We start from the raw sequence: 25,937 nt of genomic DNA on the forward strand, positions 1-25,937 counted from the left end.
TTTGGATGGATATATGAATAGGAAGGGTTTGGAGGGATATGGGCCGGGTGCTGGCAGGTGGGACTAGTTTGGGTTGGGATATCTGGCCGACATGGACGGATTGGACTAAAGGGTCTGTTTCCATGCTGTACATCTCTATGACTCTATCTGAGGCATTTTCCTCATCTTCGTCTTAAAAGGGAGACCTCTTTAGATCTTGTCTGTCACCCAAGGAAACATCCTTCTAGTAGCCATCCTGTCAAGTCCCTTTAAGATCTTACAGCTTTCAATAAGGTTCCCTTTCCTTCTGAGCTCAAGTGGGTATCAGCCTAACCTGTTCAATTTTTCTTCTAAAGATATGCCCCACATTCCAGGAATGAGCCATGTGAACCCTCACTGAACTGCTTCTAATGTAATAAGTTCCTTTTCAGATAGAGACATCAAAACTAGACATACTCCAGTTGTGGTGTTACTAAGGCCCTGTATAGTTGCAGTAAACCTGCCTACTTTTGTATTCCTTGTGATAAAAGGCATCTTTTCATTAGTTGCGTTAAGGACTTGCTGTGCCTGTATACCAACCTGTTGTGATTCATTTATCAGGACACTTAGATCAACTATACCATCGAGTCTTGCAATTTTCCTCAATATACTGCTATCTGTGTTTCATGGGGATGTTCTCAATTTCCTATGTTATACTGCCATCTGCCAGATTTTAGGCCACTGACTTAACTTGTCTACATCCCAAATTTGGCTATAATACATTAGGTCCCTTCATCCAAATCATTGATCTAGATTCTAAATAGTCGAAATTCCAGGATGCAGATGATGTTTGCTATTTTCCAACATGGTGGACCCTTCCTGGATCTGAGATGTTTGGAATATTATAACCAGTGCCTCTTCTACATCTGCACACACTTCTTTTAATACCTTAGGATACATGCCATCTGGTCCTGGAGTTTGACCTGGTATCTTTTCCCTCGTGATGGTTTTAAGCTCCTCCTCCTCTCTGTACCACCTTCCTCCTCTTCTTCCCAACCCTTAACTGCCAATTTTAGCTTCAAGATTTTGTTTTTATTTCTAAGGCTGAGTTAGATTCTAGATTAACAGGAAGACATGGTATACATGGGGTAGACTGGAAGGTGGGGTTGAGACCACAATCACATTAGGCCAAGTTTTAACTAAATGGCAAAGTAGGCTTGAGGGAAAGAATTCTGGATTAGTGGTGCTGGAAGGGCACAGCAGTTCAGGCAGCTTCCGAGGAGCAGTAAAATCGACGTTTCGGGCATCTGCAGTCATTGTTTTTACCTTGAGGGAAAGAATGGCCTGCTCTTAATTCATATGTGACTCTTTACTGCCTTCTGGATTTTCAGTTGTATCAAATTGCTACAGAGCAAAACACCTTGTATGTGTGTCCCGAGACCAGGTGAGCTGCAGTGTTTCAAGAAATGACTCACCGCCTTCATTAGGGATGGGAAATAAGTGCTGGCATTTCCCATGATACTCCTATCCTAGGAGTGAGTATTTTTTAAAATGGGAAAGGCTGTATTATTGATGTTTTGTTTTCTCGAACATTGTAATGGTTAATTGTATTTTAATATAGCCGTTGTTTATTCCTTAGATGGCCAGTGGGATCTCACTAACTATCACCTTCTGGACTTTGGCCGGCCTCATCACTCCATTCGCTGTATGACTGTTGTACATGATAAAGTATGGTGTGGTTACAAGAATAAAATCTATGTTATACAACCAAAGGCCATGAAAATCGAGGTAACAACTTGCAAAGCACTCATAGTTCTCCAAAAATGGATAGATTTATCTTGCTCTTAAAATGGGTAGATTTACCTCGCTCTTAAGATAGCGTGAAATGTGCTATCTTGTCAACTTTTCTTGAATTACGGGCCTCTGAAACAAGAAAGAGTGTTAAACTAATAAAATGATAGCAAGTTATCCACCGAGACACTAAACTGCATCTCTATCTTCAGGAAAATCTGAAAATGGTGGAGAAACTCGGCAAGTCTGGCAGCATCTGTGGAGAGAAAAACATTGTTAATACTTCAGATCCAGTGAAGCCCCCCCTAATGAAACGTCACTAAATTTAACACATTAACTCTTGGGGAGGCAATGTTCTATTGGTATTATCACAAGACGATTAATCCAGAAACCCAGCTAATGTTCTGGGGACCTGGGTTCAGATCCTGCTATGGCATATGGTAGAATTTGAATTCAACACAAATCTGGAATTAAGAGTCTAATGAAGATCATGAAACCATTGTTGATTGTCGTAAAAACCCATCTGGTTCACTAATGTCCTTTAGGGAAGGAAACTGCCATCCTGACCTGGTCTGGCCTACGTGTGACTCCAGACCCACAGCAATGTGGTTGACTCTTAACTACCCTCTGGGCAATTAGGGGTGGGCAATAACTGCTGACCTGGCCAGTGACACCCACATCCTATGAATGAATGAAAAGAAAATCTCCTTTTCTTGCTACAGATGCTGCCAGAGCTGCTGAGTTTCTCTTCACTGGTTAGTTAATGGGATTTTATCCATGCTTTCCCAAGACAGGCACCCCAGTACTGTCAGAGTTACCATACCCTCCACCAGAAACTAGAATGAGCAGTTTTCACGCATAACTAGGTATTTAGTCATATCCGATTTAAGAACTGATTGCTTATAAGCCAGCAATGTCTCCATAACACACTAGCCTGAGCAGTGTGTTGAGCATGAGGCTAGCTCCCAGGTTTAGGTGAAAAGTATGTTTGTGATGTTAATCCTACCGCAATAGGCTAGATTTCATGCATGCAGTTTTCCATTGTTATTATGATCGTGTTAGAATAGGAATTGCCACACACTGTTGTTTCATTGAAAGTAGTTCAGTACTTTAAAGAGTATAAAAGATTGAAAACTATTTATTTTGTTTTTAGAAAGATTGTACCAAGAAACTGCTGACTTTGATGCTATGTAGCCCAATGTATGAGTGATGCACATACATACGTATAGGTAATTGCTTACCTTATGCTCTGGCTCTGCCTTGACACCGATATCTAGGCGAGCTGATTCAATCCAGCAATTCATCTTGTCACACTTGCTCTGTACCTTCCAACTGATCAATTGATGTCAGAAAGTACCCCTTATTGTTTCAGTGCTACACCGTTCACTTTTCTTTCCTCCCTTTCCAAAGCAGAAATCATTACTGGTGAAATTTCATCCTCTGGTCAGAGGCAAGAGCATAATGATTGATCAAGAAGATGATTTTGTCAATGCACAGCTCATTAGACATGTCCAGGCCTTTTATCCAGATTCCAAACTTCTACTTTGAAAATAAATGTGTGAGCAATACATCAAACAAATTAGAAAGATCTAACTGATGATTTTGTAAAGTGCACATGCATAAGTATGTAATGATTATCGCTGTCTCAGTAGGAACTCTTACTATTCTAACATTGGTAACGTTATTGCACTTCAGAAAAATGTTCTTATACTTGTGCCTCCCCAGAAATCCTTTGATGCCCACCCACGGAAGGAAAGCCAGGTGAGACAGTTGGCTTGGGTGGGAGATGGGGTGTGGGTTTCCATCCGTCTAGACTCTACCCTTCGCCTTTACCATGTACATACCTACCAGCACCTACAAGATGTAGACATTGAACCGTATGTCAGCAAAATGTTAGGTGGGTGATCACTATGGTTATTTCATGATTTGTATATTCTGTGTAGGAATATTGATCTTATCCTTTTTAATCAATTTTAACTGAACTGTAAAATAAAACTTTAAGTTAAATTCAAATATTTTTCAGTTTTCTACCCCTCTCTCCAAAACAACAGTTGGTGTCCCTTGATTAAAGGACTTTTCAGTCTTTTGTTTTGCATATATATTGTTTATTCAGAGCAGTTTTTTAAAAAAGAGGGTTCATCAAATAAGAATAGGAATGCAGGAAAATTTCACTAAATTAGCAGAGAGCTGGAAAATACAGGCCATTTCATTAGAATGAGTGGGTTCTGCATGATGATGGTAAACGAGGAAAGAAAGACATGACTATGGAACATGATCTCAGGGGTATTGCATAACACTTGTTAGGGTCATAGAGGCATACAGCACAGAAGCAGACCCTTCGGTTCAACTTGTCAATGCTGACCAAGTTTCCCAAAGTAAACAAGTCCCACTTGCATTCTTTTGGCCCATATCCCTCTAAACCTTTTCTATTCATGTACCTATCTAAATGTCTTTTAAATGTTGTAACTGTACCTGCATCCATCACTTCCTTTGGGAGTTCAATCCATCCTCTATCTTAAGAAGTTGCCCCTTGGGTCCTTTTTAAATCTTCTTACCTCTCACCTTAAAAATATGTCCTCTAGTTTCAAACTTCCTCGCCCTAAGGAAGAGACCTTTGCTATTCACCTTATCTATGCCCTCATGATTTTATAAACTTCTGTAAGGTCACCCCTCAACATCCTACATTCCAGTGAGAAAAGTCTCAGCCAATTCAGCCACTCCTTATAACTCAAACCCTGCATTCCCAGCAACATCCTGGTACATCTTTTCTGAACGTTTCCCAATTTAGTAATAGCCTACCAATAGCAGAGTGACCAGAACTGTACACGTTACTCTAGCCTGGCCTCACCAGTGCCCTGTACAATCTCCATATGACATCCCAACTCCTATACTCAAAGATCTGAGCAATGAAGGCAAGTGTGCTAAACACCTACTTAAACACCCTGTGTACCTGTGATGCAACTTTCAAAGAAATGTGTGCCTGAACGTCTAAGTCTCCCTGTTCAACAACACTACCCAGGGCCCTACCATTGACTGTATAAGTCCTGCCCTTGTTTGTTGTACCAAAATGCAATATTTCACAATTTATCCAAATTAAATTCCATCCGCCACTCCTAAGCCCATTCCCCCAATTGATCAAGGTCCCTTTGTAATCTTAAATAACCTCCTTCACTGTCGACTTTACCAGCAATTCTGGAATGAAGTAGAAGATACATGAAAGACAGATGGAGTCGGAGATAGGAAACTATCTAAAATAATATGAAACATTGTAAATACTGAAAATATGTACTGTATCATTTGGCATTTGTGAAGAGAAAAAGCAGGTTATGACATTAAGTTTGAAACCTTTAAGATTGTTATGAATGCTTAGTGATTTTACAGTTTTTCCAGTTTTTAGTGTAAGTAGAGAATTGAGATACTGTGGAGAGTGTGGTGCTGGAAAAGCACAGCAGGTCAGGCAGCATCCAAGGAGCAGGAAAATCCATGTTTCAGGCATAAGCCCTTCATCAGGAATGAATTGAGATACTGTGCTTATTCTCCCTAGTTCAGAACAGGCTGTGAGGTTCAAAAGGAAAGCATTGCACTTATGGAGGTCTTTAAAATTTGCAATTTTGCTGATGAATAAGGAAAGAACTGCCTGCTACTTTGAGAGGCCCTGCCATTAGTGTAAAATTGTCATCAAGAGCAAAGAGAAAGATGGGAGACACTTCTACACAGGATTGATGGAGCATGGAATGCTTTCCTGTCAGGAATGGATGAGGCAAAGGCAGTTGTATTTAAACAAGGGAAAATGTGGATAGACTGTTGATGTAATGTAGGAGGCCATAGGGTGAGACCAGGACAAAATTGTTTCAAATTGGTTTGGAAAAGAGTTAAGGTGAAGAGCTGAATGTCCCTCTGTGCTGTAAATTTATTTGCTTTATATCTTCGTATATCCCTCTGCATCTTGCCTTCAAACACCAATCTAGCTATCTGCATGTATGTTTATTTAGCCATTCCAAGCATTTTTATTTCCAATACCAGATGATTAAAGGCTGTAGAGAGATTAGTTGAAATTGTATTTTAGCCTCGGATGTAGCTATTAATGACAACAGGTGTCCAAACATTTTAGGGTTTACATGTTCACCCACTTCTTTAACTTGATGATTTACTGCACACAATGAGTGTGCAGGTGGGGTTGGTCTTCGTAAGAGAGAGTTTGATCCAGATTAATCTCTAATTCTTTTAGGAAAAGCAAGGTTTTGCATAAGGTTATGCTCTTTGGAGGAATATTTGAAATGTGGCAACTATTCCTCCAAAGAAACCAGCCATATCATTCATCAAAGCACCAGTGAGCTGGAGGTGGGAATAATTCTGATCATGGATGATATGTGCATGGGGGAGAGAAAAGGATATTGTTATCTGGTTGGGAAAGAACTGTAAATTTTACATCCGTTTAATTTAAAATTATTTGTATTTGGAGAGAGGAGGTAGCATACTCTGGCTTCTCCAGGGTAACTATATTTACTTTGTGTTCTTGTTTGAAATTACCATTACTTGTTGGTATTTGTTTTTAAGGTACTGGGAAACTTGGTTTCTCTTTTGTGCGAATCACAGCTCTCATGGTATCCTGCAACCGTCTGTGGGTGGGCACAGGCAATGGTGTAATCATCTCCATCCCTCTAACAGAAAGTAAGTGATGGGAATCACTTTGGGAAGAACAAAGTGATTTATATGTGTGCATCTTTTCTGTTTGCTTTCCTTCTGGCACCCAAGTATGCTATGTATCCTTGTACTAAAGTTGAGTTCTTAGGTACAGAAATTAGCTTATCCTCTGGTGAGTGGGAAGGGAATTTTCCTGTTGCTTTTTATAGTTCTTTGAGCTATTTGAACTTAGCTCTAAATGGTGGCTACATCAGGTAGGAATAGCTCAGACCTCTAGAAACGTTGCATATTGATCATACATTTTACTGTCTGGCTTGTTTTATGTATTTAATCTCATGCTGTGCATTGATATCAACCAATCAACTAGCCCTAATTTCTGTTATACCTCTTAATGGAAAGTCTCAAAAAGAAGTGCTCAAGGGGTTTTGTTTTATCCATACACTGGATGTGGCCATGTCCAATAAGACCAACATTTACTGTCGTTCTTGCTAGTTCCTTTTGAGAAGTGTGATCGTGAACTGCCTTCTTAAACCACTCCAGTATTGTTAGAGAGTTAATTCCGGGATTATAAACCAGCAGTAGTGGAGAAACAATACTTCAAAGTCAGGATGATCTGTGACATGGAGGGGAATTTGAAGGTGGAAATGTTCACATGCTTCACCTGTTCTTTCTAGATGATCGAGATGATGGTCTCAAAGAAGCTGTCACAGTGAAACTTTTGGATAGTAAAACTGCTGCTGTTGTGCGCAGGTGGTGGAGGGTTGAGTCTTGATGTTGAGATACTGTTGTGTTTTAGCTCTTGTATAAAATTCCTGTTCACAGTAAAATGTCTTGAGGAAACCTGAAGTATGTATACACTCCAATTTGGACAGATACACTCAATGTAGATTCCGAGCAGTATAGTACGTATACGAAGATATACGAAGATTCCAACGCTCCTCCCCCAAGTTCCTCCTCCGTACCTTTTATCTTAGCCTGCTTGGCACATCTTCCTCATCCTGAAGAAGGGCTTATGCCCGAAACATCGATTCTCCTGCTCCTTGGATGCTGCCTGACCTGCTGCACTTTTCCAGCAACACATTTTTTAGCTCTGATCTCCAGCATCTGCAGTCCTCACTTTCTCAAAGAATCTAAACGCAAGGAAGCTATTTTAAATTTGTATAAACCTCAACTGGTGCATTGCAACCAGTTCCAAACACCATACTTAAGGAACAATGCTAGAGAGGGTACAAGAGAGATTCATGCTGCCAGAGAGGAGAGACTTCAGTTTTATAGAAAGACTAAGGTTGAGGCATCATGTCTCATCAATAAAAGGAGGCTTTGAGAAGCTTTGACAGAAATGGCCAAAATCATGAAAGACTAGCTAGAGAGAAACTTCCCATTGGTGCAAGGATTCAGAACCTTAGGGTACAGATTTAGAGTGGTTGGCAATTTTAAAATGATGCCATGAAAATAATCTCATAAAATTTTATTTTGTTTTAGGGAAATATTTAGAATCTAAAATGCAGAAAGTGTGCTGAAAGTAGGCTCAGTTGTGGTTTCAGAAGACAATAGGAGAAGCACCCAGAGAAAAATTACAAGCTTTCAGGGAAAGAGTAATAGACTGGACAAAATAAATTGCTCTTGTGACAAGCCAGTAAAGATATGATGGGACAAATAGCCTTCCTATATGCAGTAAATTCTATAATTCAGTTCTGTCTGGCCTTCCCTTTCTTTCTTTCTCTGTTCACTTAAAAATTGTTTCATTACTAAGTACGGTGTTCTGAAGGATATTGATTCAACTTAATTGTTTTTCTTTCACAGATGCTGCCAGACCTGCTGAGTATGTCCAACATTTCTTTTTACTTGTGTCACAAAGAAGTGATGTTTGATTTCAAAAACATGGGAGGGGGATACACTTCTCTTCCAACTTTTTACCCTGAGAATGTATCCACAAAATTGAGTACGGTTGAAGTTTTAGTGCTAGTATTACATTTCCAAATCACTGAGCAGCCATTCCATAGCAGTAAAGATTGTGCAGTAGCCACGGTCTTTAGGTTTGAAAAAGCCTGTCAACGTTGCCTGTTGAACTAGTGCCGTGCTGCCTTAACTCTGTGCATATCCAGTTATATTCAGGGCTTTTACAAAGCCTGGTCAGTGGACGTGTATCATACAGTGCAATTTCAATGCAGATAGATTGTTATTGTAAAGAACCACCTTCTCCCATTTTCTTTCCAAGAGTGATGATTCCAGCTGCTGTAGAGGTATTTTATGATGACATATAAAAATTTTGTTCTAGCTTTGTCTGTACATTTTAAAATAAAACTACAGGTTTGAGATACAACTGGTAGTTCTTATTAATCCTTTTCCTCTACTGTCACACTTGTCCACTCCCCCCTTTTGCCACTTCTTCTCACTATAGCTGTAGTTCTCCACCAGGGACGGTTACTGGGTCTGAGGGGTAAGTGCAGATCTAACCATCAGAATCTTTATCTTTTGGGCTGCTTTAGCCAATCAAGGCAGTTTATATCCACCTTTTATTTATAATGTTTGCCCTTCTATTTTTTTAATTTCTCTTTCTCTTGTCTAAATGTTACCCTGGCGCTGGTCACTGCATTGCAGCAATTTGTATGTTTGCTGAATGATCACAATAGGCTCCGTACTCAGTGTTCTATTCCTCAACTCCGAGGAACCTTTTATTTTGTCTTGAGGGCTGTCATTTCCATGTCCTCTCACCGAAGCTGTGCAAACACCGCTGCCTGTGTTTTATTTCTTTACCTGTAATGATTCTGTTCCATGTACTAATTTTAAAAAACACCCATATGGCATAGGTATGGAGGATGTATCTAATGTTCAACCTTTTGTTAAGAATGTAGTTCATTGTGTTAAAAGTTATGAAAGATTTGGGCTAGTTTTATCTATTGGGAATAAAGATCAAATTAGCTTCTCATCTAATTGAGGCCATATAACCTAAGTTATGTGATTGATTAAATTAAAGTTGAGTGCTTGCAGCTTGAATAGCCTCAGACTTGTGCACTATTTTAAACTTAGCAAAGGTTTACTTGAATTAGAAGCTGTGTCTCGTGTGTGTGTTCATCTAAAGTGCTAATGTGTCTGTGTTGAAAATTTATTTCAAATATTCATTGTGTCATATTTATAAATTAATATTTAGAAATTAAATTCCTATAGTTATATAGCTCTTGATAAGTCAATATAATTTAAATCTTAAGGTGATCCACCATTCTTCAATATTCACTGCCCACGGCCTAGTTCTGAATCCAGCCATGATCACAGACTTTTACTATTTGAAAGTATTTGAAGTGAAGGGTGTGTAGTTTAATTTTAACATGTTCATGGTAGAGGGTTTTAGATTAGATTAGATTAGATTACTTAGTGTGGAAACAGGCCCTTCGGCCCAACAAGTCCACACCGACCCGCCGAAGCGCAACCCACCCAGACCCATTCCCCTACATTTACCCCTTCACCTAACACTAGGGGCAATTTAGCTTGGCCAATTCACCTAACCTGCACATTTTTGGACTGTGGGAGGAAATCAGAGCACCCGGAGAAAACCCAAGCAGACATGGGGAGAATGTGCAAACTCCACACAGACAGTTGCCTGAGGCGGGAATTGAACCCAGGTCTCTGGTGCTGTGAGGCAGCAGTGCTAACCACTGTGCCACCGTGCCGCCCAGGGTTGCTGGAAGGGAGGGGAATGAATCCACAGCGTGGTAATCTGAGGGGATGCGAAGGGACTACAGGAATGCCTAGCTAAAGATGTAGAAAACGTCCTAATGCAGCAGGCACTGACTCCCTGAGCTGTGGACTAATTCTTGGAAGCAGCTTTATTTTAAGCTAATTTACACAAAAAAAAGTTTCCTTTCTTAGCAAAGGCATACCTTTCCTTGTACAAACTGTTCTGTATTTTCTTGGATTAAAGTTGAATTCTGGCAGAACACGGAGTCTTCTGTGCAACACTATCATCAGGATCAGGATTAGAGTTAATGCTGTAAAACTTTGCATATTTCATACAGGTTAACCAATTAATGGACTGAAGCTTCGTAGATCAGTTTATACAGGGAGACTTTGGCTGTTTGTATTCACACTTCATGAGTTTGTTGTTCAAGAGTAGGTACCAATAATCTATAGGCTAGTACTTACAGCTAGGACAGGAAACTAGTAGAGGTGTAATGCAACTGGTCATTATAACATCCTCAGAGACCACATTGAAGCTAACCTGCCCACAGACTCCAAGACAGTTGACCACTCTGCATGGAGTTGACTAAAAATTTAAAACTTCAATTTGCGTAAAATATCTACAAAAGTAAAATTAGAGAACAGTTTACAGAAGAAAATGTTACCATGCATTTTTGTAAAGTTTTTCTACTGCCCCAATTAAATCCTATGGGTCTGAATCCAGTTACATTTGCTGTAAATAATGCAAGGAATGTAATTTTCTCAATGCTCGAAGTCCAGTATCTTCAGAGTTTTCATTGACAGGAGAGAAGAGGTAGCTTGGCATTAAGCATACTCCATTACCAATGTCCTCCTACCATAGACAAAACCAAGCATGCTTTACTGATTTGTTTTTTCCCCAGATCTTTCTTGAACTGGCACTTTCTTCATAAAGTAGCTGTTTTTAATTTAACACTTCTTCATTTTGCTTAAGCTTCAGTCAATGCCTCCATGCTAGTGGCTGTTTTTTTTAAATACATGTAATAATTATTTTCCCAGAAATCTTGTCCGTTTTCCACAAGCCCCATTGTCATTTACTGCTTTCTCTTTTCCTTTCCCAGCCAATAAGGCTTCAGAGGGATCTGGAAACCGTCCTGGAAATGTCATCCGTGTCTACGGAGATGAAAATAGTGACAAGATCACCCCTGGCACATTTATACCTTACTGCTCTATGGCACATGCTCAGCTGTGTTTCCATGGACACCGGGATGCTGTAAAATTCTTTGTGGCAGTTCCAGGTGAGCAATTTAAGGGCAGCCTTCATCCTCATTGTGGAAACTGGAAACCAGGTTTTTTTATTGAATCTCCGGCATGAATTACACTCAGGGATATTGTGATAGGCAAATCTAATCTGTTTATGAAATAAAGCTCACTTAATTAAAAAAAAAGACTTTTCTTCCGAATCTGCAGAACGTGACTAACTGCTTTGCAAGTTGGGGATATCATCCTAGTCATGTGATTAGACCAAAATTGCAAAAGCCTGACCAATAAATGCTGACTTTGGTAAAATTATGCATGTTTTCTGAATATTTAATATTTAGGTAAATTGAATTGGTTTGAAGCACAATCACTGTTTTGAAATCAAATAACTCACTGTACACAGCAACATCTCACTGATTCAATCGTAGTTGTTGTATATTTTGCTTAATGTTGATTGATGGAGGAATGATGGCCAGAACACGCATTTATTTTGAAGAGTATTGTTAGGAATACATATATTTTGGTGTACTGTGAAAAACATTTGAAGAGGTTTATCTTTGACCTTTTGACTTTTAATTTCTAAAGGAACAATGATTATCTGCTGTTTATTGGAAAAGCAAATTATTTTGGGAAAGGGCGTCAAATAATGTGTTTAAGGGAAATGAAAGATGGATGTTATGGCCCCTCGATGCTGGACAAACAGACTGAGAGAAGCCCTGGGATTTGTGTGGTTCATTGTCTAGCAACCATCTCTGCACTGAAGTTACTGTGCATTTTCAGACCTAAATAGGAAAAGTTGGAGAAGCTTGCAGGGAAAAGTAGAACTCTCCCTCTCTCTCTCTCTCTCTCTCTCTCTCTCTCTCTCTCTGACAGTAAGAGACAAACTAAAGCTAGCTAAAAACACTCTGTGAAATAGTGGTGAATCCTGATGATGTTTAAATGTTAAGGCTGTTTACTGTTTCTTGTCTAAATCTGAAATCTCGCCTGAGGATCTTCCATCATTCTGTGACTATCAATAATCTGATCACAATGACAGGAAATGGAAGGAATTGTGAGAAGTCAATCAGTTGCACCTTTGGCATTCGGACCATTGACTGATGGCTGTTACTACTTTTTTGCCTACTTTTTCAAATCCATCTATACCTACAGAGTTACAAATGTGTGTGTTTAGTATTAAGGAGTATAGCTTATTTCTTAATAGTAATTTAGTTATTAACTATTTTTGTCACTTTCTTTAAAAAGAATAAGTCTTGCTTATGATGAATAAATTATTTTTGAGTTCATGCAAGAAGGCTGATGGACATCTCTTTTATTCTGAATAGTGCTGAAAATGTGTTGCTGGAAAAGCGCAGCAGGTCAGGCAGCATCCAAGGAGAAGGAGAATCAACGTTTCGGGCATGAGCCCTTCTTCAGGAATGAGGAAAGTGTGCCAAGCAGGCTAAGATAAAAGGTAGGGAGGAGGGACTTGGGGGAGGGGTGTTGGATAGGGGACCTATCGCATTTCCAACGCCCTTCCCCCAGGTCCCTCCTCCCTACCTTTTATGTTAGCCTGCTTGGCACACTTTCCTCATTCCTGAAGAAGGGCTCATGCCCGAAACACGATTCTCCTGCTCCTTGGATGCTGCCTGACCTGCTGCACTTTTCCAGCAACACATTTTCAGCTCTGATCTTCAGCGTCTGCAGCCCTCACTTTCTCCTATTCTGAATAGTAGTATGGAAGAGAAATAAATTGTCCATTTTGGTGATTGTTAAACATTTATATTTTCAGCATGGCTAGTGGAGTAGTGTGGTTGGATTATTAACTAGGAGACAGTGAGGTCTGCAGACGCTGGAGATCAGAGTTGAGAGTGTGTTGCTGGAAAGGCACAGCAGGTCAGGCAGCATCCAAGGAGCAGGAGAATCGACATTTCGGGCAAAAGCCCTTCATCAGAAATGGCGGGCTCAGACCCGAAACGTTGATTTTCCTGCTCCTCGGATGCTGCCTGACTTGGTTGGATTATTAGCACATTCCTCCTGACAAAGTCGTAACAATTTCATGGGATTTTAGTTTCAGCAGCATTAGTGGATGCAGTCAGGTTGAGCATTGGTTTGATGTCAGTCTGAAAAATTGCACCTCCAACAATTCATAACTCTCACTATGACTAAGGTTTCATTCCAAGTTTTGTGCTTATGTTCTGGAATGGGTATAACGATTACCCTCGCAACTGATCCAAGCTAACTTCATTGTGGAAGTCCTTCAAACATCCCATTAATACTAAAGAATACAAGGGAGGAATCACCATCATTAGAGAAGTAGTATTAGACAAACTAACAGGGCTAAACACAGATGAGTTCCCTGGCCTTGCAGGCTTGCCAAAGTAGCTACAGAGATATTGAATGCATTGATTGAAATTTTCTGGAAAAGTAGAAGATTGCCAATGTCTATTCGAAAGGGAGGGAGGCAGAAAGGAGGTAACTGTAGTTGATTAATCTTATTTCAATTGTTTGGAAAAATACTGGAATCAATTATTAAGGAAGTAACAGCAGAACATTTGGAAAATCATAATCTCATCAAGCAGAGTCAGTAAGGCTTCATGACCAAGAAACTAGTAGATGTGTTTATTTGGACTTCCGTGAGGTATTTGACAAGGTTTACAGATTCTAATCACTTGAGTTCTCTGAGGGTTGAGTGTCTTTGGAACTCTCTGGGGGCAGCCTTTGTGTGTATTTAAAACTGAGATAGATAAATTCTTGATCATGCAGGAAGTGAGGGTTACAGAAAAAGAGCAGGAAAGTGAAGGAGAGGAGTGTCATCAGCCATGATTCTGATGAAAGCTCAAGGTGCAAACAGCCACCTTCTGTTCCTATTTCTTATGGTCTTAGCTTCAAAGTTATTGAGTCAAGTTTATGTATTGTATTAGCTACATCTAATAATTCATTCTTTCCCACTTCCCAAAATTCCAGCCAAAAGTCACTCATGAACTTTCTTCCCAGCTCAGAATATTTTGATTCAAGATGTATCACAGAACAGGAGGACGGAAGGCAATTTTTAATCTCTGCTGTTGCAAAGTGAATAGATTTCTACTGAAATTGCGAGTGAAATATGACCACATTGTTTGTTTGTTTAATGGAGTTAGTACGTTGTTGTTTGCAATTGAGAGAATTTCCTGCTTAGAGGGTCTGTGCTCTAACTCAAGGGTGATATTTTGATGAGACCCCTCTGTAATCAGTCAGCCAGGACTGAGCTACAGTTCAGGTTGCCACTGTCTTTCAGCTGGTGGTTATGATGTTAAAAAGGAAACTACAGGATGAATGTGTTACTGAAAAGTAAAATGATCTTTGCTTGTTAAAGTATTTAAAAAAAAAAATTAATGTTCGGTTATTCCCTAGGTATGCCATTTGGTGACGAGCACTCATTTGAAAAATTAGGAGCTTCTGCACCTGATGGGTCCAGCCAGCAGTCAGTGAGATCAGTGCTGGTTATGAGTGGTGGTGAGGGCTACATTGACTTCAGAATGGGTGAGGATATTTCTTGTTTACTGCTTGTAAATGTAAATTTCATTAAGGGAACTGTACCATGTTTTAGGAGTTTCCTTACATTTTTGACCCATCCATTCTTCTCCTGTATTGCACTGAAACAGAGGAATTCTCTTTAATTTTCCATTCTATATTTTTCCCTGGCTGAGGAAAGGGAAGTTGCTGAGTGTGAATGCAGGTCTCCATCACATCTCATGACGATAGTATGTGGGACTTACTTCAGATGACTACCAGGGTGGTGGATCTGAATGAAGAGCCTGCTGCACAAACTGAGTTTCGTATCCATGGCAACCAATGGCTACCAATCCAGGCTACCAATAGAAGAATATTGATGAACAGCCCAGCAGATGAATTACAGCCTTGCATTCTGTCAGAGTTCTGAGACTCTCCTATTGAAGTTGTATGTTTCTCTGGCAGCATGTACCTGGTTACCAACTCTCAAGGCAACTATCCAAACCCCATGTGATGTAAAGAGTGCTCGTTGACCTGAATTCTACATCAGGGACTGAGTTTAGAAATAGTTAGAAAAAAACCCCTCAGCCAGGAGAGAAGTGAAATGAAAGGAACCTTTTGCTTACAAAGTGCAGTGTGAAGTCTGAGGGGGACAGTGGAGAAATCTAAAATACTGAAGGTTGACTCTGGAACATTGTTTTAAAGCTGCAACTAATGAAAATCTGACTCAGAACTGATGTTAGGAAAGACACTCTTTGATTCCTACCTTGCATGGCCTTTCAACAAGGGAATGGAGACAAAAGCTGGCATTTTTTCAAGAATCAATATGATTGGACATTAAAGTTAGTTTTAAAAAGTGCAAGGACCATGTGGAACTTGACAGTGAAGATGCTCAAATATGTTTCCTCTTGAGGAATAAACTAGAACTATGCAACACAATTCAGAAATTAGTGTTGTCCTGCTTTAAGATGGAAATGATGAGAATTTTATCGCAGAGGCATGTGTGTCTTTGGAATTCTGTTCCCCAGTGTGTGATGAAGTTAGGATCTTTATATACCTTCAAGGCAAAAGTCTATAGATGCTTAACTAATGAGGAATCCATGGTTAATTAGGGATAGGCAGAAATGTGGAGTTGAGGCTTCAATCAGGTTTCATTGCATGGTGGAGGAGATTAGAGAGGCTAAACAGTCTACTATTAATTAGTATGTTTGTAATTATCACTTGATTTTCAAAAATAGACTGAGATACTGTATTTATCTATGGAAAGGCGAACTGTTCAGGCTGATCAATTCTTCCTTGTCTATGCTGAGCCTGACCTGCTACTCTGTGTTGTATTGATAGGGAGCACTGCACAAATGTCTCCACTGTTTTCCCAAGGACTGATTGTGAAGTGTGAATTCCTTCTGTCTGGTTGTGAAGTATCAATTTGGCAGAGCCTTTCAAGAGCATAAGTACCAGCATACACTAATTGGGCCAAATGGCCTGTTTCTATGCTGTGTGTTTTATGTAAACCCCACCACTTCTGTCCAGTGTGATATAGTAAACAGCTCAGGCAATCGAAACTGTGTTCTCGAGTTCTTTTGGTGAGTGGGCTATTGTCTTCCTAGGTGTTCACCATACTACTCAGAAGTTTGAGTGACTGCACTTCAGATGGGTTCCTGATTAATATTTATAACAAAAAGCAATGAGAGGTATGCAGCAAGTGTTTCTGATCTGGAAAGTACCATCCAGAATGATGGCAGTAGATGCAAAGTTAACACTTTTAAAGCAAGTTGGATTAGTATGTGAAGGAACAAAGTTCACTGATTTTGGGAAAGAGCTGGGAGGGTGAGGTGGCACTAATGATTTTTTTTTAAAAGAACTGGTACAGGCAGAGTGAGCCAGTAGGCTGGCTTCTGTGCATTACAGTGCTCTGATATCTTCTGACTATCCTTGTGGATTATAGCAAGAGTTGTTTGAAATTTGATGTTCCCTTCAGGTGATGAGAGTGAAGAAACGGAGGAGCTCAGGGAGACGTTACAGATTCAGCCTTCACTGGCCAAAGCAGAGAGAAGTCACTTAATCGTGTGGCAAGTCATGTTCAACGATGACTGAACGGCACAACTTCATGACAGAATGACTGTGTACATGAAAACCTTGCATGTTGTTTTAATTTGGTTTATTTTTGTTTCAATTTCTTCACCGCATTGTGTTTGAGCAGTTCTTCACCATGGTTCCTCAGTTTGCATGGTGAAGTTAAGAGAGCAGGCAGTAAATATCTCTGATCTGTTCTCTGTCCTTGTCCTTTCTACAGGGTCTTCCTACTGTTAAAAGACAGCGCTTGCTGAGCATAGTCACTTCACTTCAATGAACATAGGCTGCCTTAGTAAAACAACAGGTGTTAGTTCTTAAGGGTTATTTTGCTAACACTATTCTAAAGAACTAATTTGTATTTGCAATGATTATAAAGAAAGCTATTTATTTCTGTGTGGGTGTTATCACGGTTACCAAAGGATATTAACCCGGAGTAGCACTCATGTCAAATGATTAGTAGAGAGAGAAAGAGAGCCAGTCAATCAGTCAGTCTTGTTTTAGAGCCTTCTGGTGTTTAGAGGAATATCATCCAGTTCAGGTCAGTTTTCTTCCTTGCAATTTATTGTAGAAAACTCTGGACACACTTGACAGGGAAAGTTAACAACCTGTGCTGCACCTCAGAATCATTTTATACACACTACTAAAATGTCTTCTTTTCTCTAACAGAAATGCTTTCATTATATTGACAATTTTGTTGAGAAAGAAACATTGTCTCTCTAAGCATATTTTAAAAAAAATACAAATTTTATGGTCTGTATTTTTTTTTGTAAGTTGACCTCTTTAGACACTTTATCTTGTATTTTAATTGCTCTGTAATTTGAAAACTGAATGCTCCGGCGTTGAATTGCTCTCTGTTGAAACCCAAGGCTTCATTATGGTGAGCTCAATAGCTCATATTCCAGTGTAGCCATTTCAGTATTTATTACCTATTATTAATGAACCTTTGTGGTTCAGAATGTAACTTTGTACAAGAAAAATATATATATGTATATCAAAGAAGGCTGCTGTTTTCTTGGTTGTGTTTCTTTGGCTCTGAATGAATTTGTGTAATGTGGGACCTGTGTTAAAATGGAGATTGGATTTGGATTCATTTGGGTTCCTTGACTTGCAATGACTGAATAAATTGGATTTTATTTTTATTCAGTCAGGTTTATGGCAATTATTTCTTACATGTTAACAATCAAATTGGTGATTATATTTGTTTTACTGTGAAACCAGCATCCTGGCACAAAATCTCCCCCCACAACCATTCAAAAGCAAGTCTTTTGAAATGCTCCTGTTTTGAAATTCAGTGTTGGCATGTATTCCCTCCCCTTCTTGTATTCGTTATGGAATTTGGAATGGATTAGAATATTGTGCATAATTGTTAGGTTCAAACCCAGCTCAGAGTGCTGGAATGAAGGTAATTTCTGTGGATAATGTAGGTGCAAGGAAGGCACGTTTGTTTTATTCTGCCCTCAGTCTTCAGTGCTGCCGGGTTGACTCCAGATTTCAACATTGGCAGGCAACAGAAATGCAGTGTTGTCATGAATCAGTCAATAGTGCACTCTGCTTCAAGTCAGGAGTATGTCTCTTGAAGAAGTGCAATATAAATTTGAATCTTAAAACACATTGTCGGGACACAGTTTCAGAATACTTCCAGATTTAAGATAATCTAAGCTGAGAAGGCGTGCCATGATTAAACTTTCTACTTCAGTAAAATCAATCAGCTTGGTTGGCATGGAGTGCCTACTGGTTAACATGCTCCCCTCTGAACTGCAAGTTTGAAGTCCAGATCCATGGATTTGAACATTTTTCCATCTCACACTCAGTGCAGCATACTCCTTTTACACTATCAAAATTTCTGTCCTTTAGATGTTAAACTGAGCCTCAAATGTTAAAGGTCCAATAGCACAATTGAAAGAAGACCAAGAAATTCTCCTGATGCCAACATTTCTCCTTCAGCCAACATCATCAAAAACAGGCTGACTGGGCAATTGTCTCATTGCAGGTTGGGTTTTTGCATTCTGTTTTGGGGGCGGACAGGAAAGTTGAGACAATAGCCAAATCATCTACTGAATCTCAGAATTGGCTGAGAATGGTCTACTCCTAATCTAAATCCCATATTTCTGCTTTGCGCAAAAATGGCTGCTGCTTTTACTCATAAAATTAACTTCAGAACACTGAGATGTTCTATATAATAACAAACTCATTTGTTCTTCCTTTTTATATATTTCCTTGCCTTCAAAGATTAAGATTTTCCACAAGTAATTATTGCTGTCTAATTAATACAAATACAGAATAGATCATTTACAGTTGGATGAAATAATGAAGCCCTGAAAGCTAGCTCTGCTTTCATTGCAATTTGTCCTTTTCGTGCTAAGTAATAGCTGTATTAGCCAGTGATGCTGGAATCTGAATAAATCTAAACATTCTCTTTGCAGGATATCATCAGAATATCTTCAGATGTCCTGTACTCTGATATATCTATGATTCCAAATGAAAGAAGGGTGCTAAGGTGTGTTTATTATAACATTGTCAATTTTATTTCAAAATGAGCCCACTTGGAGAGTCACACTTTATTTTTAATATAATGCACATCAAATGCATTCAATAGAAAAACTTTCAGTGTGCATAGTAACAGAAGCAAACACTCCCAGGGACAGGTACAGCAGAGAGTCAGTTAATGTGCACATGTTTAACCTCCCTAATGCTTTTCTGGAAAATATTGTTGATTTAACCATTAATCTGAGTTGCAGTGCTAATGTCTGACCACAATGTGGTGGTGTTCTACAAGGAATGAGAGGTATCTTTGCCCTCCATCCACTGAGTTTGCTTCACTTGAGCTTCCTGTATCACATTACAGAGGAACCTCAATTATCCGTGGGCAGTATTTTATTCAGATAATTGATTATTCAGTTAACTGATTAAATGCCTCTCCTCTGTGGCTCAGAGTTTTCTAAAATTTCCTTTTTCCTCACTCTGCCTGCTGTGCTCCCTCTCTCTGTCTCAGGATTTGTTTCTGAGCAGACACACACTTATGTGTAAGAGACCTGCAGCATTGCTGAAGCTTCTTCCTGCCACTGCTTCACTTCAACGGGATTGACAGAGTGAGCACTTGCTATGTCTGCTCCCCATTCAGGAGACTAGGCAGCAGCACACTTTGCAACACCACTCCCGTCCCGCCCCTGCCCCTTCCCCCACCCCGCCCCACGTAACACCCCCCTGCCCCGCAATGGATACGGCAGCCAGACTGGACACCAACAGCGAGACTGCTGCTGCCTTCGGTGGGCGAGTCTCAAAATAGCGCGCACACAACTTTTTGACAAGTTCCCACTCTGCCCTGTACAGGCCAATGTTGGAGAGATTATCTGGGGAAGGGGAGGAGCGTTTAGGGTACACCCCTGTGTAGAACTCCAGGGAAAGTATGGGGGGGGAGAGAGCGGGCAAGAGGTCAGTCATTTGGAAATGGTGTCTGGGTTCCCATCGATGTCCAGGACTGTTCTCTGCAGCATTTCAGTAAGCCAAATTCACTTTTAATCATTGTAAACAAAAGACCCGTGCAGTGTTCCTAACACCTCTTTGATGTAATGTTTCTATCAGGCTCTTGAGATCTTCTTCGGATAATCCAACATTTGGAAATTTTTGTATTAGGATAATTGAGGTTCCTCTGTAATAAGAGGGATGGTTCATAACACCTGTACTGAAAGAGCAGCCTCAAAGGTTTAGTTTGTTCTTGGATCGAAGGAATTCCTGGAAACAAGGAATTGAGGGATCTTCATCCTAACCATAAACATTCAGCATTTAATGCAGCATCACCTGTTATCCACAGATGATGTATATTAGAATGAGATGTTAAATCAAGGCAGTTTTACTGCTCAGGTTGGTGTTAAAGGTTCTGTATCACTGTTCAAAGGTCAGTGGGGAGAGCTCTGTTAGACTAACTTAACTATCCTCCTTCAACCAACATTACAAGAAAGCAGATTGACAGCTCTTTCATCTCCTTTGCTGCTTGTGGGATCTAATTTTGTATCAATTCACTGCCTTCAAGTCATTCAATCTTTTTTGTTGTCTCCACCACTCAATTAAATCATGGTTGGACCGTACCTTAACTCAATTTACTTACCCTTGCTACATGTCCTTTGCTTTTGGTGAAGGATTCCAATCAATCTGCCTTGAAAGCATCCACAGACATTTGGGAGATTCAGATTTCCACAGTTCAAACTGAGAAAGATGCAAAAAGGCTGCAAAGAGATATCAGTAAGGTGAGTGAAAGGGCAACAGTGTGGTAGATGGAGTGTAAAGTGGAAAATATGAGTTTACTTTGGCTCTGAGAATAGAAAAGCAGGATTTATTAAAGATGCATGGTACTTATAAATGTTAACGTTCAGAAAGTGTGTGTACTAGCACAAGGAACATAAATTTAGCTAGCAGGTGCAGTAAGCAATTAGGAACGCAAATTGCTTGTTGGGCTTTATTCCAAAGGAACAGGAGCAAAAGAATAAAGGAGTCTTACGAGAATAGTATGGGGCTTTAGCGAGACAACTGGAAAATTGGCCTCCATATATAATGAAATATTAACTTAAAGAGCAGTATATTGAAGATCCACTAGATTTGTCCCTAGGTTGAGAAGATTGACCAAATATAGAAAGGTCTGTACAGTATTCCCCAAGCGAGTTTTGAGAAGATTTGTAGCTCAGGTTGAGGTTCTGGATGTAGGTCTGCTCGCAGAGCTGGAAGGTTCATTTTCAGATGTTTCGTCATCTTCGGTGAGCCTCCAGAAGAAACACTGCTGATGATTCCTGCTTTCTATTTATATGTTTGGGTTTCTTTGAGTTGGTGATATCATTTTCTGTGGTGGTCATTTCCTGTGGTGATGTCATTTCCTGTTCTTTTTCTCAGGGGGTGGTAAATAGGGTCCAAGTCAATGTGCTTGCTGATGGAGTTCCGGTTGGAATGCCGTTCTTCTAGGAATTCTCATCCATGCCTCTGTTGGCTTGTCCTAGGATGGATGTGTTGTCCCAGTCGAAGTGGTGTCCTTCCTCATCTATGTAAAGATACTAGTGAGAGAGGGTCATGTCGTTTTGTGGCTAGTTGATGTTCATGTATCCTGACCAAATAACGACCCTCTCTCACTAGTATTCTTTACATACAGTCTAAAAGTTTATTTGGCTACTCTTTAGAATCCTTTATCTCAAAGAATTGTAGAGTGTCCATCATTTAACATATTTAACACTGATTTGGGCAGATGTGTAGGTATCTTGTGGAAACAAGGACTAATGGGGTGTGGATCTGAATTGTAAGATTATTCATGGCTTTGTTGAATGGTGGAGCATGTGTGATGGGCTGAATGGTCCAAAGCTGCTCATATTTCTGATCATCTTTGTGTCATAAAACCAATGCTGTGCTTCTACTTGCTGCTGCCACCTCCTGATAGAGATTGAATTAGTTGCGATCAGAAGGTTACTACTCAAGCATCTAACTATTGTTACAGCAAGTTAAAAGAAATGTGGGTCTTGCTGAAAAAGGACAATTTGTTGAAAGATTTGGTCCTAGGAAATGTTTTGATGAGTGTAAGAATACAAATTTGAGGGGAAACACTAGTGTTCATACTGCATGAGAGAATAGCAATGATTAGTTGACAGTTGGAATCTGATCGAGGCATTGCCATAGAGAATGCACCTGTCAGGCTTATTTTAAACCAGGAAATAGTTTGAGTTGAAGCATAGAGAGTGTGTGTACATGTACTTTCTGTCTGCAAACAACAGGACCCTGAGTATTAATGTTTCTACCTTCCAGCATATGCAAGTATGCCACATTGACAATCCAAAATTGCGTGTCTAATTACAGAATCCCATCTCACATTAGACTCTGTGGTCCAGATTTTCTGACAGCCAGACCATTGTTTCATAGTAGACTGGACATTGCTCACTGGAGACCTGCAGAATCCCCAGTGTAGCAAACCCCAGGAAATTCAAGACCCTAATGGGCAATTCCTATGCACTTGGAAGCCTTTGGAACCCTCTGATTTAAATAGAAACTTTCAATGAAGTTAAGTAAGCAGTTATATAGGAAACATTAGACAATTAAATACATAGTCTAACTTATGAGTAATAATTCAGCTGACTCCAGGATTAGATTAGATTCCCTACAGTCGGGAAACAGGCTCTTCTGACCAACAAGTCCACACTGACCCTCCTAAGAGTAACCCACCTAGATTCATTCTCCAACTCTATACTTCATCCCTGACTAATGCACCTAACATTTTGGCCAATTTAGCATGGCCACACAGTTTGAGGCTGGAATCGAACCAGGGTCCCTAGTGCTGTGAGGCAGCAGTGCTAGCCATTGAGCCACCATGCTGCCCCCGAACTTCATCTCCCACAGACTCTAATCCGACACCCTACAGAACCCAAAACCTTCATCCCGCAACACCCTTAGGGGTGGCACGGTGGCATAGTGGTTAGTACTGTTGCCTCACAGCGCCATAGACCTGGGTTCAATTCCCACCTTAGGCGACTGACTGTGTATAGTTTGCACGTTCTCTCCCCGTGTCTGCGTGGGTTTCCTCCAGGTGCTCCGGTTTCCTCCCACAGTCACAAAGATGTGCAGGTCAGTTGAATTGGCCATGCTAAATTGCCCGTAGTGTTAGGTGAAGGGGTAAATGTATGGGTGAGTTGTGCTTTGGCGGGTCGGTGTGGACTTGTTGGGCCGAAGGGCCTGTTTCCACACTGTAAGTAATCTAATCTAATCCTTCCTCTACTCTGAACACAATCTTCACTTCCACTGCTCTGGACTCAGACCCTGTAACTGACTACCCCTTCTTCCAGAGTGTACATCTTTCATCACATCTCAAACAAATGCCTTTTTCTGTCAACATTAGTACCCATACTCTGCAAGCCAGCACATGATCTGCACTAGGTATAACAGCCTCACCCAGTTTTCAGCCACTCTCTGGAGGTTCCAGATCAACTGCTTTTCTCAATTCACATGCCAAATGTCCCCCACTTGTTCTGGTTAAGCTGTGAAAAATGATCATTCGTGAATCTGGTTTCTTAAATGTAATGTCTGTTCTCACATACATTGGAACAAATTTTGAAAATAGTTGGCAATCCATTATATAAAGCTGAACGTGGATAAGTGTGAGATTATCCATTTTAGTCGCAGTAATAGAAAGGCGACGTATTATCCAACTGGAGAGAAACTTCAGAGTGCTTTGCTGCAGAAGGATCTGGGTGCCTTGGTGCACGAATTGTAGAAAATGTTTACGACAGGTCATTTAGTAGAAAAAGGGATTTTGGCATTAATTTCTAAGGAATAGAGTATAAAAGTTGGGAACTGTTGCTATAACTATACAAGGCATTAGTGAGACCAACCCTGAAGTATTGTATACAGTTCCCATATTTAAGGAGGGGTGCCATTGCATTGGAGGTAGTTAGATTGATTCCAGAGACGAGGGGTCTGTCTTATGAAGAGAGGGTGAGCAGCTTTAGGCCTTTAAGTCATAGTTTTAGGACAAGGGGTAATAGATTTAAAAAGATTAGGATAAATTACGTCCCTCAAAGAGTTGTAAATCTGTATAATTCACTACCCCAGAGTGCAGTGGATGCCAAGACATTGAGTAAATTTAAGGCGAATATAAATCAAATTTTAATTAAGAATGGGATGAAGCATTACAGAAGGGCAGGAAAATGGAATTGAGGCCAAAATGAGATTTTTTTTAAAAAGGCCATAAGATTAAACATGGGTCCTTCAGGGGGGGGCATAACTCCTAAAGTACTTTGCAGTCAATGAAGTATTGTGCTTAAAAGTACAAAGTTAAAAATCACACAACACCAGGTTATAGTCCTACAGGTTTCATTGGAAGAACACTAGCTTTCGGAGCGACGCTCCTTCATCAGGTGATTCATCTCCGAATCATACTTACAGGACACTCATAATCATGGGAACTTCACATCTACTTGGGAAGTCAGACAGGTCTCTGTTTAACATCAGACCTGAAAAGTGGCACCTCAAACAGAACAGACCTGTGTATTAATGTTTCTACCATCCAGCATTGTGTACCTCTGTAATTGTAAGCAAAGGATGTAGGGTAAGGTCTCTTTTTTTTCCCTTCTTCATTCATGACATGTGGACATCCGTATATTATATTTATTGCTGATCCCTGAGAAGGTGGTCTTGAACTGCAGTCCTTGGGGTGTAGATATGCTGTTAGGAAGAGAGTTCCAGGATTTTAACCCAATAACAGTGAAACAGCAACACTATAATTCAAGTCAGGATGGTGAGCGGCTTAGAGGGAACCTTGCAGATGGTGTTGTTCCCATGTCATTGCCCTTCTGGATGGAAGTAGGTGTGGGTTTGAAAAATGGTGTCTAAGAAACCTTAATGAGTTTTAGCAGTGCATCTCATTGATGGCATACATGCTATCACTATGCCCCAGTGGTGAAGTAAGTGACTGATGAAGGTGATGGATGGTGTTCCAACCAAATGGGCTCTTAGTCCTAAATGATGTGTTACTTGTGTTGTTAGAGTTGCATTTATCCAGGTGAGTGGGGAATGTTCCATCATATTCCTGATTGTGCCTTGTAAGTGATGGACAGGTTTTGAGGATGAAGGTCTCCTGCCCAAAACATAGATTTTCCTGTTCCTCGGATGCTGCCTGACCTGCTGTGCTTTTCCAGCATCACTCTAATCTTGACTCTGATCTCCAGCATCTGCAGTCCTCACTTTCGCCTAGGTTCTGGGGAGTCAGGAGGTGTGTTATTTGCCACAGTATAGCCGCTGTGTTTATGTAGCGAGTTAAGTTTCTAATCAGCAATAATCCCCCTAGAATGTTAATAGTGGGGGATTCAGTGATGGTAACACCATTGACAAAATGTTCTCATGCTAATGGAATTCCTTTTAATGTCTGAATCTTCCATGTCAAAGTTATTGCCTGAACAGAGCAGCTGTTTCCTGCATCTTTTTCCAAACTATTAAAATGGATGGTAAGTACATCTCCTCTAACACTGTCATAAACTTCTGTTTAACATTCTAGCCCAGTTGCAAAGTTCTCTTTTCTTGTTAGAACTGCAGTTCTCCTCATAATAATAGTCATACAGCATGGAAAC

General features: G+C 40.1%; 1 protein-coding gene across 3 annotated transcripts in view; it reads left to right on the forward strand.

Annotated features, from left to right (window-relative positions):
- The window catches only part of LOC122562314 (C-Jun-amino-terminal kinase-interacting protein 4), a 294,916-nt gene extending 276,929 nt beyond the window's left edge, over positions 1–17,987 (forward strand). For 2 of the 3 annotated variants that reach the window (XM_043715173.2, XM_043715180.2), the window contains 7 exons: positions 1,598–1,746; positions 3,475–3,646; positions 6,307–6,420; positions 8,795–8,833; positions 11,169–11,345; positions 14,677–14,805; positions 16,754–17,987. In XM_043715173.2, coding sequence (XP_043571108.1) covers positions 1,598–1,746; positions 3,475–3,646; positions 6,307–6,420; positions 8,795–8,833; positions 11,169–11,345; positions 14,677–14,805; positions 16,754–16,869 — 896 coding nt within the window. In that variant the 3' untranslated portion in view covers positions 16,870–17,987. The remainder of the gene's footprint in view (positions 1–1,597; positions 1,747–3,474; positions 3,647–6,306; positions 6,421–8,794; positions 8,834–11,168; positions 11,346–14,676; positions 14,806–16,753) is intronic. The other variant, XM_043715179.2, reaches the window with a different exon arrangement.
- Positions 17,988–25,937: the final 7,950 nt, after the last annotated feature.

Source organism: Chiloscyllium plagiosum, unplaced genomic scaffold (genome assembly GCF_037043375.1).
Source record: "Chiloscyllium plagiosum isolate Xiang-an unplaced genomic scaffold, Cpla_swu_hap1 HiC_scaffold_25, whole genome shotgun sequence".
NCBI classification, from domain to species: domain Eukaryota; kingdom Metazoa; phylum Chordata; class Chondrichthyes; order Orectolobiformes; family Hemiscylliidae; genus Chiloscyllium; species Chiloscyllium plagiosum.